The 19,472-nt window shown below is 48.0% G+C and overlaps 2 protein-coding genes across 4 annotated transcripts in view; one reads left to right on the plus strand and one right to left on the minus strand.

Moving 5' to 3' along the window:
• Positions 1 to 5,008: 5,008 nt before the first annotated feature.
• Positions 5,009 to 19,472, minus strand: part of PTPRM (protein tyrosine phosphatase receptor type M) — a 759,871-nt gene continuing 745,407 nt past the window's right edge. For all 3 annotated transcript variants that reach the window (XM_060119604.1, XM_060119603.1, XM_060119605.1), the window contains 2 exons: positions 15,886 to 16,021; positions 5,009 to 5,747 (listed from right to left, as the gene is read on the minus strand). In XM_060119604.1, coding sequence (XP_059975587.1) covers positions 5,694 to 5,747; positions 15,886 to 16,021 — 190 coding nt within the window. In that variant the 3' untranslated portion in view covers positions 5,009 to 5,693. The remainder of the gene's footprint in view (positions 5,748 to 15,885; positions 16,022 to 19,472) is intronic.
• On the plus strand, positions 6,272 to 7,520 carry LOC132503201 (replication protein A 32 kDa subunit-like). Its single transcript, XM_060119631.1, has 2 exons — positions 6,272 to 6,410; positions 6,679 to 7,520. The coding sequence occupies exons 1-2, from the start codon at positions 6,272 to 6,274 to the stop codon at positions 7,479 to 7,481; spliced, it is 942 nt and encodes a 313-aa protein (XP_059975614.1). The 3' UTR covers positions 7,482 to 7,520.

A 19,472-nucleotide genomic window follows, 5' to 3' on the forward strand; every position in this document is an offset into this window, starting at 1 on the left:
TGGGTCATTTGTAGAGGCGTGGATGGATCTAGAGATTGTCATATAGAGTGAAGTAAGTCAGAAAGAGAAAAACAAATATCATATATTAACGCATATATGTGGAACCTAGAAAAATGGTACAGATGAACCGGTTTGTAGGGCAGAAATAGAGACACAGATATAGAGAATAAATGTATGGACACCACAGGGGGAAGTGGTGGGGGGGTGGGGGTGGTGTGATGAATTGGGAGATTGGGATTGACATATATACACTAATATGTATAAAATGGATAACTAATAAGAACCTGCTGTATAAAAAAGTAAATAAAATTCTAAAATTCAAAAAAAGGAAAAAAATGGTCATACGTGATATGTAACCAAACAGACAAAAAAAGATTTTCTTTTTGTCGTTGGCTTTAAGCAGCTTGATTATGATGTACCTTGGTGTAGCTTTCTTCATGTTTCTGGTGCTTGAGGTTTATTAGGCTTCTTGAATCTGTGGGTTTAAAATTTCCATCAAGTTTGGAAAATTTTTGCCATTATTTCTGCCTCTCTTTTTCCCCCAGTTTGGGGCGACATCAGCAGTTCACTGACACTTTGATCATTTTTGTTCAGTCTTTTCTCTCTGTGTGTTTTATTTTGAATGATTTCTATTGATGTCTTAAGTTCACTATTTTTTTCTTATGCAGTCGAATTTGCTGTGAACCCCCTTTAGAATATATTATAAAATCTCAGGCTTTGTAGTTTTCATCTCTTGAAGTTCTACTTGGATTTTAAAAAATATCTTCCATGTTTTTGCTTAAATATGCTAAATCTTTTCTCTGGATTCTTGGTCATCTGGAATAATGTTATAAAATAACTGCTTTAATGTATTTGTCTACTAATTCTATCATCCATATTATTTCTGGGTTAGTTTCAATTGATTGTTTTTTCTCCTCTTTTTTTGTGTGTCATATTTCTCTGCTTCTTTGTGTGCCTGGTAATTTTGGATTGCATGCCAGACACTGTCAATTTTACTTTCTTGGGTGCGGGATATTTTTGTATCCCTATATTCTTGAGTTTTGTTCTGTGGTGCAGTTAAGCTACTTGGAAACAGTTTGATCCTTTTGGTTATTGCTTCGCTAGGCACGACTACAGCTGTGTTTAGTCTAGAGATAATTTCCCCACTTGCTGAGGCCAAACCTTTCTGGGTTCTCTATCCAATGGGAATAGGAGCTATACGGCTCCGTGTGAACTCTGAGTATTCTTCCTTCCAATCTTTTTGAGTTGTTCTTTCTTTGGCCTCAAGTCCTTTCCATGTTTATCCTGATCAGTACTTAACTGAAGACTTGATTGGGACAGTGCAGATGTTCAGAATTCCTTCTCTATGCATCATCTCATCTCTGCTGCTCTGCCCTGCAAACTCTAGCCACCCTGGCTTTTTTGAACTCTCACTTCAAATAAGGGAACTCTCCTTTCAAATAAGGGAGACCACTGGGTTACACCTGGATTCCCCCTTCCTGTACCCATTACCTGGAAATTCTTTCAAGGCTGTTAGCTGGGGGATCCTAGGGTTCACCTAACTTGTTTCCTGTTCCCTTCATTATTTGATGTCCAGTGTCTTGAGAACCATCTTAAAAAATATTTTTTCCCTCAATTTTTTATTGTTTCAATTAGAAGGCTAAATCTGGTCTTTGCTACTCTAACTTGTCTGGGATTGGAAGTCCTGGATAGAGTTCTCTAAATCTGACCATTTGTAGGATAGATATGATGGAACTATAAGGAGTCAAGAGCACTGAGGGTGTTGGTAAATCTGGATGAAGTGATGCATCACAGGGCTTAGGTTGTTCTGGGAAAGAAGGTAAGAAGGGGAGGCTCGCCCAGAGAATGGCCTGGAGGCTTCATCAATTCAAAGAACAAGGACGGCAGGGACATGGCAAAGAGGAAGCTAGCAGCTGAAGAGGCTGGGGTCAGAATTTGGCAAGTTGAAGATTTCAGACGTGAGGCCATTCCGGGTGACCAGCTGTGGGCTGTGGCCATCCATCAGCTTGAGTGGAGTGTGAAGGGCAGCTGTTGAAACTGAGGAAGCATCTACTTGGGGGAGGTCCAGAGGGGCCATGTCCTTGGGAGGTGGGGGGGAGAGCGCCTCATGGTAATCAAGGCTGTGGGGTAAGTTCCTTTACATACCAATAAAGGTTCCTTAGGGCACAGTCAAAGTGACTAGAGGTAATGTCAGCAGAAGAAGCTGATAGGAAAAAAGTACAGCAGGACAGAATGGACAGCACATGAGAGGAGTGACCTTGACAGACAGGCTTAGCATCCAGGGATAAGATTTACTGCGTCCAGCTGACCAGCCCACAGAAGGAGAGGTCCAGTTGGGATGGGGGTCCGGGGAGGGATGGCAGGTGGCAGCCAGCCTCGAGATGGCCTCAAGGATTCTCACAACCTGGGATCTGTACCCTGGTGTATCCCCTCCCACATGGAATAGCGCAAACTTTTGTAACCAATAGGATATTGTGGAAATGATAGGGCATGACTTCCAAGGCCAGGTCATAAAAGACCTCTGCCTTGCTTCCTGGGTCACTGGGAGAAGCCGCCATCATGCTGCAAGGACACTTGGGCAGCTTGTGAAGAGGCCCATGCAGAGAGGACTGAGGTCTCCTGCCAATGACCAGCCCCGACTTGCCAAGTGTGTGTGAGCCACCTTGGAAGTGGATCTCCCTGCTCCTGTCAAGCTCTCAGATGACCAAGCCCTGACCCAACACTTGGACAGTCTCTGCATGAGTGACCTTAGAGGCAGAACCATCCAGCAAAGCCACTCCTGAATTTCTGACCCATGGAAACTGCATGAAATAATCAATATTTATTGGTTATTTAGTATTTGAATTTTGGGGCAATTGTTATTCAGCAGTAGATAACTGATGCTGATTTTGGTACCCAGAACTGGGATGTCTTAACAAAACCTAAACATATAGGCATGAGTTTGCATCCACAGAGTGAGCAGCTGGTGGGCAGCTCATGCTCGGTGCCAGTCACTGCAGGGTCACCTGGTTGGCTTGGGGTAGCAGCTGGGCCTTCTGAGAGCATCGGGCACAGGATGACCCCTGGGGCCCACCTACCTGGAAACACACAGAAATGGAATCTGGGAAGTGCAGTCTAGTGAGGGCAAGTTGACACATTACCGACACCACAGCACCCGAACTGAAATCTGTCACAAGGCTGTCCTTGAGCAGGACCGTGTCAGGAAGTCAGGGGGGCAGGACATCTGGCTTTCACAGCCATCATAGGACACAACAGTGAGGGGAACTCTGGGTACAGAGAGAAGACAGAGAAGGAACACATAGCCGAGAGGTTGGCCTCTTTTGTTTGCAAAGGGCAGAGACCTTTGCTGTGTCTGGAAGGTGACGGGAATCCTGACCTGCAGGAGGCCTCATGGGAGATGAGAAACAGCCACCAGATGTTCTGGCTCTCCTATCACTCTTTCTGCTAAGAGCTGAAACCGAGGAAAAGGAAGGTAAAAATCCTAGAGATTCACAAGTCTGGAGGAAACCATTGCTCCCACGTGAGATGGGGTTTGATCATGTAGGGGTGGATGTGAGCTGCATCCACACACTCAGTCTCAGGTGGCTTCAGGCCCTGCTGAACCGGCTCTTCCTTTCACCCGAGGAGTGAAGACCACCACGACTTTGTCCAAGAGGACTGAGGGTGCCACTTCCATCACGGCCCTGCCTGCACACAAAGTGTGCGCCAGTCACAGGGATCCGTCCCCATTCCTGTACCCCGCAGAGGTAGACAGCAAGCACTTTTTATCTTTTAGGAGCTCGACCAAGAGAGTGGGGTGGGGATGCTGAGAGGCCACTGTCCACGGCGACCTGGGCAGTGCAGTGAGGGACTTGGTCTAGACTCGCTGGGCTGCGGCCAGCTCTTCCCGAGCGCGTGGATCGTGTAGTCAGACTGCAGCAGAGTAGGGAAGGCCTTGGATGCAGGGTCAGCCTCGGTCCCCTTGATGGACAACCTTTGATCTTGTCGTTCTTAGTCACTGAGATCCCCAGAGTGGGCAGGAAGCCCCCCATTTTCCAGAGCGGGTGATGGGCCGTCTCCTGTCTCAGGAGGAGGGGCACTTCCTATCCCGAGTGTCATAAGAAGGATGCGGTGCTGGGGCCACTGCCCCTACCTCCCCCCAGGCCCTGGAGGCACCTGGCACTGACGAGCCTGGGTGATGTTGGACAAGTTATTTAATGTTTTGTCTCCAGCTGTCCGATGGCTCGATGGCTCCATACTGTCCCCGATCACACTGTCGGGTTGGGGAGGAGACTCTGCTGCCACTTGGGAAAGCGCCTGCACAGTTTCCAGCACAGAATGGGCATTCGCCAAAGGTCGGTCCCCACTATCTACTGGCCATCACTTCACACAGCCTGGCGCTCAGTTTAAACTCAGTGTTTGTCCTTGGCCCGGCTTCCTCCTTCAGAGGCCAGGAAGGCCCTCGGGCTGCGGTCTTTCCCTCCTGCAGGAAACGTCTTGTCCAGCTTGGTGTCCTGCTCAAATGCACCTTGATCGTGGGACCCTCTAAAGAGCGTTCTCTCAGCAAGTTTCAGGTTTGAATGAGGCTTGGAGAGGACAGACATGAGCCCCAGGCCACTGAGATCAAACAGAGAAAGGCAGAGGCTGCTCCTGGTCAGAAAGTCACCGCCCTGGCGTCTGGCCCAGAGCTCCCTGTAACCGCCTGCCCGCCGGTCAGAGTTCACCGGCTCTGGCTTCTGGGGCTTGTGCACCCGGGGAGGCTCCCAGGATGGGCCTTGATTTCTCACTGACAAAAGTTCTCTCTCCAGAGTCCCAACTCTACCTGCTCCAGGCCAGCAGACCTGGGCACGATCCCTCTGCCAAAGGCCCAGAGTGACTGGAGCTGCCCCCGCCGGGGTGCCAGGACACTAGGCAGACACCACACTGGTCACGGGTCTTTATTTATTGAGTTGAGAATTCACACAAGGTAGCATCATACAGTAGTAAGTCATTTCCAGGGCTGGATAAAAATGATTGTCACTCACCGTGCTTCACGAAAATTTCTTTTAATGAATAAATAATTTGATGAAATCAAAAATATTTACAATATAAACACATGGCAAAGCTTTAGGTCTGTGAATCTGATCATCGATCTCCGCCTTTCTGAACTGAACGCCTCCCAAGCTTCTCCCTTGGAAACAATACAAATCTGATAGAAACAACAGCTCATACATCTCTTTGTTCGTTATATGTTTATCTGTTAGTCTTGAAAAGCTACATATATTATGCGACATGTTAAAATACCAATTTTAACTAAAATAATATATTATCATAATGCCAGGTAGCATTCTCCACAGAACAAAAATGTACACTCAGTTGTAACAATAACAAAGGTTCACGGGCCACAAAATAATACCCCAAAGGTACAAATTCCTTCATAAGAATATAATTGTGCTCTTCAATTTACCAGCTGTCCATGCTGCTCTACAGAGCTGGTGCCTAGGAGGACAGGGCTGGACCACTGGATGCTGAGGGTAGTTTTCCGTCAGGCAGCAGCACTATTGGGAATCGGGCAGGGCAAGCAGTTTTATAAACACTTTCTTGGGCTCTTAAAAAGAGCCAATTAGGCAAAGCAAAATAAGCATATCGAGAAGTCTTCATCTCATCGGCACAAACACCATGGCACGTCCTGGCTTTGCAGGATGAAAGGTTTGTGGGCAGGGCTGTGTACGCCGTCAGCCAGCATTCAAGTATTCTAGGGCTACCTCATAGCAGAACTTGTACTGATCCTGGAACACAGAAGGGACAAAATGTCAGCGTGGCCATAGCGGGATGCAGTTTCTCTGAAAGCAATGATGCCAGATTATGGTTTTAATTGGAAGCAATCAAACTGAGAAGGATGTGAATCAGAAACGAACTGGGAAGTCATGGTCCTGAACCACTCACATATTCGCCGTTTGTAGATGTTTCCCACAAGGCCGATGAAAGAGGTATTTTGATATCTATGCTCATTAGAATTCCTGGAAAGTTCTAGACAACTGCAACACATATCTCTGTTTGTCCACACGTATGTGTTCACCTGTTACATCAACATCCTGAGTACAAATTATTGGAAAGCCAACAGGTGGAAGGAAAGATAATGAGGGCTGGGGACATGCCTTCACGATTTGCTCAGTAAATAAACGTGGCTTCATTCCTGGACCAGCTTTACCTCTGACTGTCAGTCAGCAGGATTTCCTCCGTTTTACGAGAGTTTATTAAGCACCTCTTAAGTATCAAGTGCCTTGACCTGGTCCCTGACTCTGAGAAGTCCATGTCCAACGAGCAGGATGAGACTGGGACCCAATGGCACTCACAAGGCAGAGCTGAGCAGGGCCCACGAATGCTCCCCAACGTGGGTGCAGTGGAGGAGGGAGCTGAGCTTCTTAAGGAAGACGTGCAGGGGGTGGCAGGTAATAGGGGAGCCTGAGGATGAGCACGTGAGCGGGGGGGCGGTGGTTATGTGTCCTGGTTTGCCCGGGACAGTCCCAATTGATGCCTGCTGTCCTGGCGTCATCGTTACTTGTAGGCCCTTTCACTCTCAAAAGTGTCCCAGTTTGGGGTCGGGGAAAGGTTAAGGAGATGCTGGAAGTGGCTAGGGTGAAGTCTGGGGGGTCCTGTGGATTTTTCAGAGGCTTGGAGGGCGGAACAGGTATTAATACCATTGTTGTTTAAAACCAGGTAGATTTGAAAGCTATAGCAGTTCCTCTTTTGGGGGAGCCGGAGGCTACACACAGTCCCCTGGGGGCTTTGGATCACCGACACCTTCCCAGGCCGAAAAGAAATCTAGAGCCCGAGCTCAGCATATTGTACCCTGTATCATATCTCAGCTGCTTTCTGCTACTCTGGTTGATGAAGTGTTCAAAATTGGAAATGTTGAGGTTTCACAGGTCACTATTGTGGGGATAATCAGAAATGCAGAGAAGGCTGCAACCAACATTGTTTACAAAATAGATGACAGGACGGCTGCACCCATGGATGTTCGCCAGTGGGTTAACACAGATGATGCCAGCAGTGAAAACACTGTGGTTCCTCCAGAAACATATGTGAAAGTGGCTGGTCATCTGAGATCTTTTCAGAACAAGAAAAGCCTCGTAGCCTTTAAGATCATGCCCCTGGAGGATATGAATGAGTTCACCACACATATCCTGGAAGCAGTCAATGCACACATGATGCCGAGCAAGTCTAACAGCCAGCTCTCAGCAGGGAGAGCACCTGTCAGCAATCCAGGAATGGGTGAAGCTGGGAACTTCGGTGGGAATAGCTTCATGCCAGCAAATGGCCTCACTGTGGCCCAGAACCAGGTACTGAATTTGATTAAGGCTTGCCCAAGGCCTGAAGGATTGAACTTTCAGGATCTCAAGCATCAGCTCCAACACATGACCGTAGCCTCAATCAAGCAAGCTGTGGATTTTCTAAGCAACGAGGGACACATCTATTCCACTGTGGATGATGAGCATTTTAAATCCACAGACGCAGAATAACTGGATCTAATTGGGTACCCGAGATATTTTCCAGCCAGACTTTTTATACAATCTCTCGCCTCCAGCTGTGCATATATTTGGCAGGTTGACTTCTAGGAAGTAGGTTTCATCTATAAAAGGTTTCAATTGACATCCTTTTTTTTTTTTTTTTTTTTTTTTTTGCGGTATGCGGGCCTCTCAGTGTTGTAGCCTCTCCCGCTGCGGAGCACAGGCTCCGGACGCGCAGGCCCAGTGGCCATGGCTCACGGGCCCAGCCGCTCCGCGGCATATGGGATCCTCCCAGACCGGGGCACGAACCCGTATCCCCTGCATCGGCAGGCGGACTCTCAACCACTGCGCCACCAGGGAGGCCCAATTGACATCCTTTTGAAACTTACTACTCTTCTGTGTTTTTGAAGCTCAGAGGGATATGGGCAACTGACAGGGATGTAAACCAGGGCAGAATTTCTTAAAGAAGTTACAAATTAGTTAGTTACAATATCAGGATAAATGGAATTGGAAGAGGGATGCTACCGAGAGGGTTGGGCGGTATTACTTAAATAATACTCAGGAGTTTTTATTCCTAAACTGTTTCCTGTTAAGAGCAGGACTAGGGCCTGTCAGCAGAGAGCTAGCCACGAAGCCCACTAACCTCTGCCTGTTTTTGTTCCCCACTTTGGTTATGTGGTTATGTGTTGTTACTTTCAGAATTGCACTTTCTTTCACCTTGTCATAATTGCCGCCAAAAGTGTGTTTTTATAAGCATGGGGTTCTAGAATGGTGGCTTCATGGGGCAGAGAGAAAGATATGTGTTTTCTACAAAATAAGTACATTCATATGTTTAATAAAATAGTTCTATTGCAGTAACTTGTAAAAATGTTATTTTTTTACACTGTAATAATTAATACTTTATCATCTCAGCTAATTCAGAGATAAGTTAATGAGGTGTAACATGCAAATAAAAGTTCTATAACTGCTTTAAAAAAAAAAGTGTCCCAGTTTGAATGATAAAGTACGTGGTCCTCCTAGCAAGCATCCCAGGTGGAGGCGACAGGATAAGGAAAGGCACAGAGTGGGGACGTCTGATGCCCTCTGGGAGCCACACACCAGTTCTTAATCGGGCAGCGAGCTCATTTCTCTTGAGCACAGAATTCTCAGATCCTGGACCACGGCCTGAGCAAGCCCCGTGTGAGGTCCTGGCCCAGGTGGGGTTTCAGGTGGGAGGGGAGGGCCTTCGGCACCTGTGTTTATGCCATGAGCTGATGGATGCTCACCTGGGTGTGGCCTCTGAACCGAGCAGAGGGACACGGGGGTTGGGGACGCCTCCATCTGCCCCCTGGCAGCAGCCCAGTCACTCAGCAACTGGCAGGCCCTCCTCCCCCTCAGTCGGAGGGAGGCTTTCACCCGCTGTGTGGTCAGGACCACAGTCTCACATCCAATATGACGGCCACGACCAGGGAAATGCACCTCTTACTCTGGGGTTTGCCAGATTAATTAAAAAAAGAAATTTCCTTTTTTTTTGATATGGGCCTAATTAGTCATCGCAATTTTCTTTCCTCACCTACATTTTGTTCTCTAAATGCCCCTCTAAACCAACCTATTTATTTGAAGACAAGGGCCATGGTCTCTCCCTCCGTGGATAATACACCATCCTTAGCAAAGAGCCTGGCACACAGCTGTGGGGGTCATACATTGGTTGTGTATGTAAATGGTGACCAAAAAAATGGGTTTAGCAGCTTTTGAGTCAACCCATTTAACATTTAAGGCTAGAGACTGGGGAATTCAAGATATAGCCTCAGCCCTCAGGATCCTACAATCTAGAGGTGAAGACAAAGTAAAACAGATCATTCAACACACCGAAGGCGCCATGAGATTGAACATCAATGGCAGTAACACCTGCCAGCCTCAAATACAAAAGACAGACAAAATCAAGTGCTGGTGAGGTTGTGGAGAAACTGGAACCCTCCTACACTGCTGGTAGGACTGTAACATGGTGCAGCCCCATTGGACGACCATCTGGTGGTCCCTCCGAAGGGTCACCCAATGACCCAGGGATTCCACTCCTAGGAGCACACCTAAGGGCACTAAAAATATGTGACACTAAAACTTTCTGATTCACATTCCAGGATTTATTATTTCAGGGTTTTTTTTTTTTTTTTTTTTTTTTTTTTCTTTTTGCGGTATGTGGGCCTCTCACTGTTGTGGCCTCCCCCGTTGCGGAGCACAGGCTCCGGATGCGCAGGCCCAGCGGCCATGGCTCACGGGCCCAGCCGCTCCGCGGCATATGGGATCCTCCCAGACCGGGGCACGAACCCGTATCCCCTGCATCGGCAGGCGGACTCTCAACCACTTGCGCCACCAGGGAGGCCCTATTTCAGGGTTTGATACTTTCAGTTTCAGAATATCTAAAGGATCATTTGAATTTCAAAATTCTTATGCTGTCAACTCACTGGGCTGACGCTGGCTGTGCAGCGCTCCAATCACTTCTCTGTTTTTGTGAATCACACAGACAATTCATCTTTCTTTTATTTCATGGAAAACTAAGAGATCAATCCCTTCTTGCAGAAACACGATCAATCCCTTCCTGCAATTAGTTTCAGCGCCGGCTATGAACCATCCTCTTAACACAGAAAAATGCACTTAGAGGGCCATGTGGCTGCCGGTCTCAGGTCACAACGCAGGCGAGGAAACCAGGAAACCAGGGGTGAATCCCTTGGGTTCATCCTGAGGGATGGCTGTGGTAGGGGCGTCACTGAAAGTACCCGGTCATAGGCATGACTATGGTTTTCAAAATGAATTCTTTCTCTCATTTTATCTCTCCTAAGCAAGCTGCCAGCCCCCATAGACTCTGTGATGACTGGTTTCTGAACCAGAAAAATAAGGGGAACGAGCCGAAAGGCCATGAATTGCTGCGTCTCCTCCCCCAAGCGCCTCGAGAAATGCCTGAAATCTTCCCACACTGCAAACTGATTACACTCCATCACCAGGTATAGGCCCGTCTTTGGTGGTTTCCTCTCTCAGCTTCCTTGCTTTTGAACAGTATAATTAAGCCCCACGAGCTAGCTCTGTGCTTCAGGGAAAAAAGAACTTTTATGCCTTGGTCCCAGAATCTCCCGATTTGGGTGACATTAGCTGTCACCCGACATCTTTGTGGACCGTAACCAGGGCAACAAGCTACTCCTCTCGAAGACCCGACCTCACCTTCACTCCAGACCCACCTCTTGTTTCCACAAAAGGGGAGAAAGTGAAGTTTGAAAGGGCACCCAAAGTGAGGTCACGCTTTAAAGGTCCCCGCTCTCGGGGGCGCGGCACGAGGCCACGGTGTCAGCGGGCAGCTGCAGGGGGCTCCCCTGAAGGGCTGGACGGTGCCTTTGTCAGCACGGCAGCCTGTGTCTGCAGAATGGGGCCCTACGGTCAGTCTGTCACTTCAAACACCGCATGTCGCCTAAGAAGATTCAAAGAGAAGAGTCTGCACGGCTCACCCGGGGCAAAGTTTCCCTCCCGCGCGCACCTGCTTTTTGAAACTAGCACCAGCTTCAGTTTCGGCTGGATCCTTGCTGACAAATCCTTCAGTCTGGAAAAAAATCCTTCTGACTGACGCGCCTGCCCAGAGGGGAAGTGGTTCCCTTGTGCCAGTAATCCTGGGAGGGACCGTTTGGTTCAACGTTCCCAGGGGGTCACACTGGGTGACCAACCATTGTGCCCAGGAGACCCCTGGGAGGCAGCTGCCAGTCTCTGACAATGGGTAGGTGGGTCATTACCCTCGTTACAGCTCTGAAAGAGTCTGAAGCACTTCCTCCCTCAAAGCCCATGAACAGTCCGTGCAGCTGCTTCCCTATCCAGACCTGTTAGCCTGTAGCCGCTGCCTTCTGGGTCCCAGGGAGCAATTCAGGGTGATGCGGGTCTGGGTACAGAGAAGAAAAGTCCGCTCGCCCAGCAAATGTTTACTGGGCCCTCCTTGGAGCCAGGAGCTCAGATGGGGGTGGGGGTGGGGGCTCCATCTCCGGGGGATCAGAGTCTGGGGTGGGCAGGGGCACAGGACATTCACACAGACTCCTCAGGAGCAGGGAGTGTGACCGCAGGTCAGTGGGCTCAGGGCTGTGAGCCTGGGGGGATGTGTGGCAGGGCCCGGCCCTGGGGGACGTGGAGGCCACCAGTGTCCCAGAGACGGGCCACATGGCTGGTGGGGGCACAGCTCAGGGACGTGAGTGAGCCTCTCTGACACCCCCCCAGGCCTACATCCTCTGATGCAACACACACACCCACACACACCTACACACACATGCACACCCGCCCACACGTGCATGTCTACACACACACACCCACATACACACCTACACGCAGACACACACACACACCCCTACACACAGCCAGTCACATGCACACCCGCCCACACGTGCACACCTACACACCCACACACCCACACAAACCTATACACACAGCCCCACATACACAGCCAGACACAGGCACACCCCCCCACACACACACCTACACGCACAGCCACACCTGCACACAGCCAGACAATGCACACCCGCCCACACGCACACACACCCACACACACCTATTCACCACACCCACGCCCACATGCCCCGTCTTTCACATAGCCCGTCAGTTTCCCGTGAGTTCTCAGGTAGAGGCTTAGGGGGCAGTTTACACACGTGAGTGGGAGAGTCAGTGTGCTGTCCATGCTGGGAAGGCTGCAGGGCGGGGGTAAGGCCCTCTGTAGGACTGCCGGGCCAGCATGTTAGTTCAGTGCAGGGAAGAGGGAAGGGGCCGGGTCTGGGTGGTCACCTGTCCGTCACGGGAGGTCTCGGCAGAGGTCTGAGTGGGAGCAAGAGGGATGGAGAGGAAGCTGCCCGGCCTCGCCCTGCGGCCCACGTGGCAGGACAGGGACGGCCTCTGTACCCTCCTGAGCCGTGTTTCTTGCCCTGTAGCACATCACGCGGGCTCCGACCACCCAAACCTTCTGGGCCGCGGCCTGGCATCTGTGTTTGCGAAGTGCCCCAGGTGATCTCATGTGCAGACGGGCCAAGGGCCTTTCTAGACTAGCTACTAAGTTCCTTAACCTCGGCTGCACATTAGGGTCACCTGGGGCACTGGTACCACCGCTGCTGAAAAGCCAGGCCCACGTCAACTGGATCAGAGTCTCGGGGTTGGGCCCAGGGCTCAGAACTTTTTAAAGCTCCCGTTAAAGAAAAGTCAATTTCATAGAGACTGAGACTAGAATTGTGGTTGCCGGGGGAGGGACAAGTGGGGTGATGCTGGTGAGGGAACAGATTTTCAGTTGTGAGAGCAGTAAGTTCTGCGGCTCTAATGTGCAGCACGGTGACTAGAGTTAATGGTGTGGAGTTGTTCCCTTGAAAGTTGCTGACAGTCTACCGTCAGGCTCAGAGCGGGCGATCCCGTCCGCCTCTGACCAGGCCAATAGCGCCAACCTCAGGCTGTACCGTCACGGCCTGCCCCACCCCGCTGGAACCCAGGCCTTTGATGGGGGCTGGAGCCTGGTGAAGAGGTGGATAACTGAGAAGCTGGCCTGAAAGACGGGTCAGGAAACAAACCCAGCGGCCCCTGCTGCATCAAAACATCTAGTCTTGTGTTAAAATGATTTTGCTTCCTGGCAGTCCACTGGCTTTCCCCTGGAGCCTCCACACCTAAACATTTGAAGAAATAAATCCATAGGGCCTTCTGGCTCTCCCTGGAGAGTGCCATGCTTCAAAAGGCATAGGGAAGTTTCTAACTCAGAAGCAATTTGGAAAAATAGTGAGCTGCAAGGGGAGACGAAGACAGGCACACCAACCGCCGCGGAACATTCATCCGGCCCTGGCAGGGAGGGCGTGGCAGCAAATTTTGGTGTCTGAATGGAAGGGGCCCCCAATGAGCAGACCCAGGGGCACCTGGCGGGGCTCCCCACGCCCACCCGCCTACCTACTGGGGTGCGCTCCAGGGCATCCTGGCTCCCGCTTCATTCTGCACAGAGGCAGCTAGGAGGTACCTTTTCAGCTGCTGGTACGACATTTTGTGCTTAGGAGAAACGCAGGTCTTGGATGGCCTTTTATGCCCAATAAAATTATACCAGATTTTATCTCCTTGACTTGAATTAATTAATTCTCTCAGCCAACACACACATGTACGAGTACCAAACTAAACAGAAATTGTACTTACAGGCAAAAACAAACAAGCCAACGACAAGAGCCCTGATTCAACTCAAGAAGCTTCAAACCCACTGACAAGAGCGTTGTGACATTTTTTCTCTGGTCACCAGATATGATCCATTATCCCGCCAGCAGGCACTGTGACAAGTTTATCAGACATTTTTCTCAGGAAATTATAGGACTCTCCTACATTTCTCAGCCACTGAGTTGACCCTAAAACTGGTGCTGACCCTCGGGGTTTTGGGCATCCAAGGATCCTATTTCTCTATCAGAATCACGCATAACTACGGAAACACCCTGGCTATCATAGGAAAGTCGGCTGAGATCAGAAGCTTCCTTCATGTAAAATCACCGTTGTCCTGTAGTCTGCACCGCGGATTTGGGAAAAGCCACGCTGTTCCTGCCCATAAAAATTGGTGAGTGATGGAAGCTGTAGCCAGAGCCACTGGGGGAAAGGCCTGGAAGGGTCTGTTTCTAATGATCTGCTTAGTTCAGGCTGCAGTGAGAGGGAACTAACATTTTTTTAAAAAATCAAGGTCAGCTTTTTTCAAGTACCAACTGAAGTTTGGAAGCAACACACCCGTCCCTGAATCAGGGCGTCAAATACCGAATGACATCACGGTCAGAATAGTCTCATTATGCATTTCTTTCCATTCTCTTTCAATCTGCTTATCTATTCTAAACTCAGGCCACCTCTAACTGCCCGACTGGCCTTTCCTCAACTGCCCTAAGCCCAGAAGATGGAGAATTCCATGGTGGGGGAACTCTTTAAAATTCGGGATCGGGGGGTCCCGGGGAGTGAGAGAGCTCTCTGACTACTGAAGTCCAGGCATGGAATGGGAGGGTCAGCCTCCTGGCCCATCCGCGTGACATCTGGGCCATGGGAAAGGCACTTACGAGCACCGTCTGTATACATGCTGCACTCCGGCGGCCCCCTCGCCCTCACCCAGCACTCGTTTTCAGGGACCAGGCCACACCGTGCCCCGTAGACCCCTCCACTCTCAGGGACCAGGTCTTTCTCACCTGGGCAGCTTTCAAAACACTCTCACACATATCGTCACGTGGGATGATCTCAACAAACCAAGACTATCCCTAGTTTACACGACTCAGGCTCAGGAAAGTAGAGCGACGTGCCCAAGGTGACTTCAATAGCCAAGTTACTTTGTCTGAGGTCACTTCACTCCAATGAGCAGAGCTGAGACTAGAGGGTGGGTTTGCAGGGGCATCCCCAGGGCAGGGCAGGGAGCTGCCATGTGGGGGGCAAGATCCTTTTTTCACAGAAACCAACATGGTAATTGCTGATGGTTTGAGAGTCTGCACCTGGCCAAACAGGTGCCTGTTTACCAAATTCCCTGGGCAGCACGGTGCCCCTGGGGGCAGGAGCAGCTCGTTGGGTGTGAGGCACGTCAGTGGGGGAAGCAGGGCTTTTGCCAAGCAGGGCTCGGATGTGGCCATCACAGGCAGGGGCCATGGCTGCGTCTTCAGCCTCAGCTTGAATCTCAACTCCCTCTTTAGTCCCTTTATTACATTTACAATTTTAACCCCCTGCTGCAGTGCTGTGCACCCAGGACGCAGGCTTTCCAAGCTCATCAGTGACCCCGTCGTCCCCGCCCCCGCCCATTCTCCCCACCTTGGGATCAGTCTTACTGTTTCCTTCCGATCCTTCCTCCACTGACAGAGAAGTACAAAAACCTCATCGAAAAGCTTCCTCCTTTAAGCTATTCTCCTATTCTTGAGTCTCAGTGGCTGGCATCTCAACAGCTCCGCACAAAAAAGAGATTTCATGAAACACTAAGAAAATAATTCCACATCGTCCTTTGTTTCTCCACCTCTTTCATCCTTTCCTCAGATATGGCCACCGTAATTAAATGCAATCGTCTGGATGTCAAACTCCAATTCCCAGCTTTGATAAATATTAGGTGATTAAGCTATTTATAAAATATGTAATTTGAAAATCTGGCATTTCATGTGCTATGATTATTTCTTCTCTGTGAAGATGAAGTGCTTAGCCACGTGGAAGGCGCTGCCGAGAACGGCAATTAATCAGGATGTTCGCTTGTGAGTTTCAACTATTTCCATGTGTCAAATGTGCTGAGCTGAGTCTCCTCGTGAAAAGGCAGAGGAAGGGAGAACGAGGGAGAAAAACCCGCGCAAGTGAAGCGATTGCACTGTGAACGCGAGCCTCTCCCTCCCAGGGGTCAGCCTGGGCGAGGGGCCGGGTGTCTCACGCTAACTGGGAAAGGGCCCCCCGAGCGGGACGGACGGGGTCCTACCAGCAGGTCCACCATGTTGGGCTTGTTGTTCCTCAGCGTCTTCACGGCGTGGAAGACGTCCACCGTCCTCTGGTGCCGGAGCATCTCACAGACAATGCTGATGGCGCAGAAGGTCCCGCTGCGGCCTCCCCCGTTCCTGTGGGAAGAGGAGGAGAGGCAGGTGGTGGGCCTGGGTTGTTCTCGCACCGCACGGCTCCCACCACCTGTGTGCACCTGCTGCCTAAGCCCTCCCAGCTGGGACTCTCCACCTGGACCCACCCCTCTACTGATGCAAATGGGGCCCGGGGATCACCTGACTGGAGGTGATGGGAAACAGGCACATCCTGCTCTCCCAGTTCGTCTCTGCCCTGACGATGTAACCTGATACGGCAATTTATCAGTTTTTATGGAAAGGGACCACCCAGGAAATTTTTCAATAAACAAACAACTCGGTGTAGCATGTGCAGGAAAACTGTGATGGGTGTGGGTTATGCTCAAAGATGGATTTGGCCTTAAACAATCCATTAGCATGTCATGATTTATCTCGAAAACATAAGGGCTCTTTTTAAATAAACTTTTTATTCTGGATTAATTTTAGATGTACAGAATCACCGCAAAAATAGCACAGAGAGTTCCTTGCCTGCCTACCTTCCCCTGATGTAAAAATGTCACATAACCATAGCAGATGGTCAAAACCAGGAAGTTAATGCTGGTATAACACTATTAATTAAACTACAGACCTTAGTCAAGTGTTGCCACTTTTTCTGGTCCAGGATCCAGTCCAGGACCCACCTTGCATTTAGGTGTCACACCTCCTTAGTCTCTTCCATGTGATCAGTCCTCCATCTTCCCTTGTCTTTCTTGACCTTGACACTTTCAAAGAGGACTGGTCAGTTATTTTGTAGAGTATGGAATACAGAGTGAGATGCAGAAAACAGCCATGGTCCCCTTCCATGATTTGAGAAGTCATCACAAAATACAAATTGTAGAAAGTCCTTTATTTGAGTTCGTCTGATGCCTTCTCATCACTGGAAATGAGGTTATGCACTTCGGCAAGGAAGCCACAGAAGGGCTGTTACCTCCTTTGAAGGTTCATGGTGTTGAACTGTCTTATTGCTCATGATGTTGACATTGGTCACTTTTTTTTTTTGCCTTTTCTACTATATTCTTTTTTAAAAATTTATTTTATTTTATTGAAGTATAGTTGATTTACAATGTTGTATTCTACTATATTCTTTTAAGGATATCTTTATTGGAGTATAATTGCTTTACAATGGTGTGTTAGTTTCTGCTGTATAACAAAGTGAATCAGCCATATGTATACATACATCCCCATGTCCCCTCCCTCTTGAGCCTCCCTCCCACCCTGCCTATCCCACCCCTGGTCGCTTATTAAGATGGTGGGTGTCTGGCATATTTTTTCACTGTGTAGTTATGTAAAATTACCATCATAACTTCTCATAACTTCTCTTTGTAGTTAGTATCTTGGGAAAGATAATTTGGGATTATGCAAATATCTTGTTTCTCCTCAAAGTTTCACCCGCTGATTTTAGTGTCCATTGGTAGACCCTGTCTGCAACAAGTCACAGTGATATCTGTCTGACTGGCTTTCACTTCCCTCTCTCCTTCTACATTCTACTCTAAAGAGAGAGCTGTCTCTCAGCCACCATTTGAAAATTTATTTGCTTATTTATTTCTATTTTATTATTGAAGTCACTTTAGACTTATACATATTAATTTCACTTCTATGAGCTAAAATAGTATCCACATTTATTTTGCTGCTGAAATTGTTCCAGTTTTGGCCATTAGGAGCTCCATCAGGCTGGTTCCTCCATCTCTTTTCAAGCACTTCCTTACTTTCTAGAACCACAAGATGTTCTACGCTCATCCTGTATCTTCTTCCCTGCACCAGCTCTGGAATCAACCCCTTTTCCAAGTAGATAAAGGATCCTTTTTTTAATAAACACAATATCATTATTATTACACCTAAAATAAACACTACAGCTTAATAGAATCAAATTTCTAGACACTGTCCAAATTTCCAAGATTGTTTCAGACATTTTCTTACAATAACTTTTTCAAATCCTCATCCAAGCAAAGTCCACACATTGCATTTGGTTGACATGTCTTGCAAGTTTATTTTAATCTATAGGTTCCTCTTTGCTCTCTTCTTTTTTTCTCTTGGCAATTTATTTGTTGAGGAAATGGGGTCATTTTCCCCTGCAGGGAAAATGACAACCCACATTCTGGGTTGTTCTCATTCACTGTATCTCTGAGAAGCACTTAACACATCAATTTCTGATCCTATACTTCCTGTTAATTGGGAGTTAGCTCCAGAGCGTCATAAGAATTCAGGATTTTTTTTTTTTTGGACAAGGATACTTTATAAATGAACTTTCATTGGGAAGCAGGCACAACCTGTTGCGTGATTTTAAGATTGATCTCTGTGTTCCAATGCCAGCTTGATCATTCCATGATTAAGTTCCTAGTCAATTGTTTAGATAAAGTATAACATACCTATAATTAAGTCCACAAATGATAAATATAGATCTCTGTTAACTTCTACAAATGCATATGCCATGTAACGACCACTCAGATCAAGGTACAGACTGCTGTCAGCCCCCTGCACCCCCGTCCTCCCAATATTCCTTCCTCATCAACACCATCGATACCCCAAGATAATCTTTGTTCTCACGTCTAGCATCCTAAGTTGCTTTTGTCTGTTTTTGAATTTTGAATACATGGAATCATACAGTATATACTCTTTGGAGTCTGGCTTATTTCACTTAATATTATCTGTGTGAGAATCACCCATATTGTATCAGTAGTTTGTTCTCTTACATTGCTGAGAACAATTCCACTGAATGGATATACTACTGTATAATTATACTACTGTATAATTTCTTTATCTAGGAGCTGACAAATGTTTGGGATGTTTGCAGCTTTCCATATTATGAGTATACCTGCTATAAGCATGTTTCCTATTGCATATATGACTCATTTCTGTAGTCACAGACCTCAGAGGAGAAGGGCTCAGAGGATACATTTATATTTAGCTTTAGCAGATGCTGTTAACCAGCTCCAAAATGGTTGTACGTATTTACTTCCTACCAGCAGTGTTTGGGAGTCCAGTTGCTCCACAGCTTCCCAACACTTAGAATCATTTATTGGTTTATCATTTAAATTTTAGCCATTCTGGTGAGCATGCAGGGGCATCAAATTTAATGTATTTTAATATGTATTTTCCTGAAAACTAATGATGCCTTTTCTATGCTTACTGGCTATTTGGATATTCTTTTTTAAAAAACGAAGTTCTTATCAAGTGTTCTGCCCAAACAATTGGAGTGTCTATCCTTTTCCTATTGACTTGCAGTAGTTCTTAGGCATTCTGGCTATGAATCCTTTGTCAGATGTATGTAGTGCAAAACTCTTTGTCTTGTCTTGTGTTTTCACTCTCACTGGGGTCTTCGGATGGACAGGAGTGCTTAGCTTTAATGAAATCCAATTTACCAATGTTTTCCTTTATGGATACTGTCCTGTGTAACACATCTCTGGTTACCCCATGGTCTTGAAGATTTCCTCTAGAAGCTTCATTGTTTTTCTTTTCA

This window comes from Mesoplodon densirostris, chromosome 15 (genome assembly GCF_025265405.1).
Source record: "Mesoplodon densirostris isolate mMesDen1 chromosome 15, mMesDen1 primary haplotype, whole genome shotgun sequence".
Taxonomy (NCBI): Eukaryota; Metazoa; Chordata; class Mammalia; order Artiodactyla; family Ziphiidae; genus Mesoplodon; species Mesoplodon densirostris.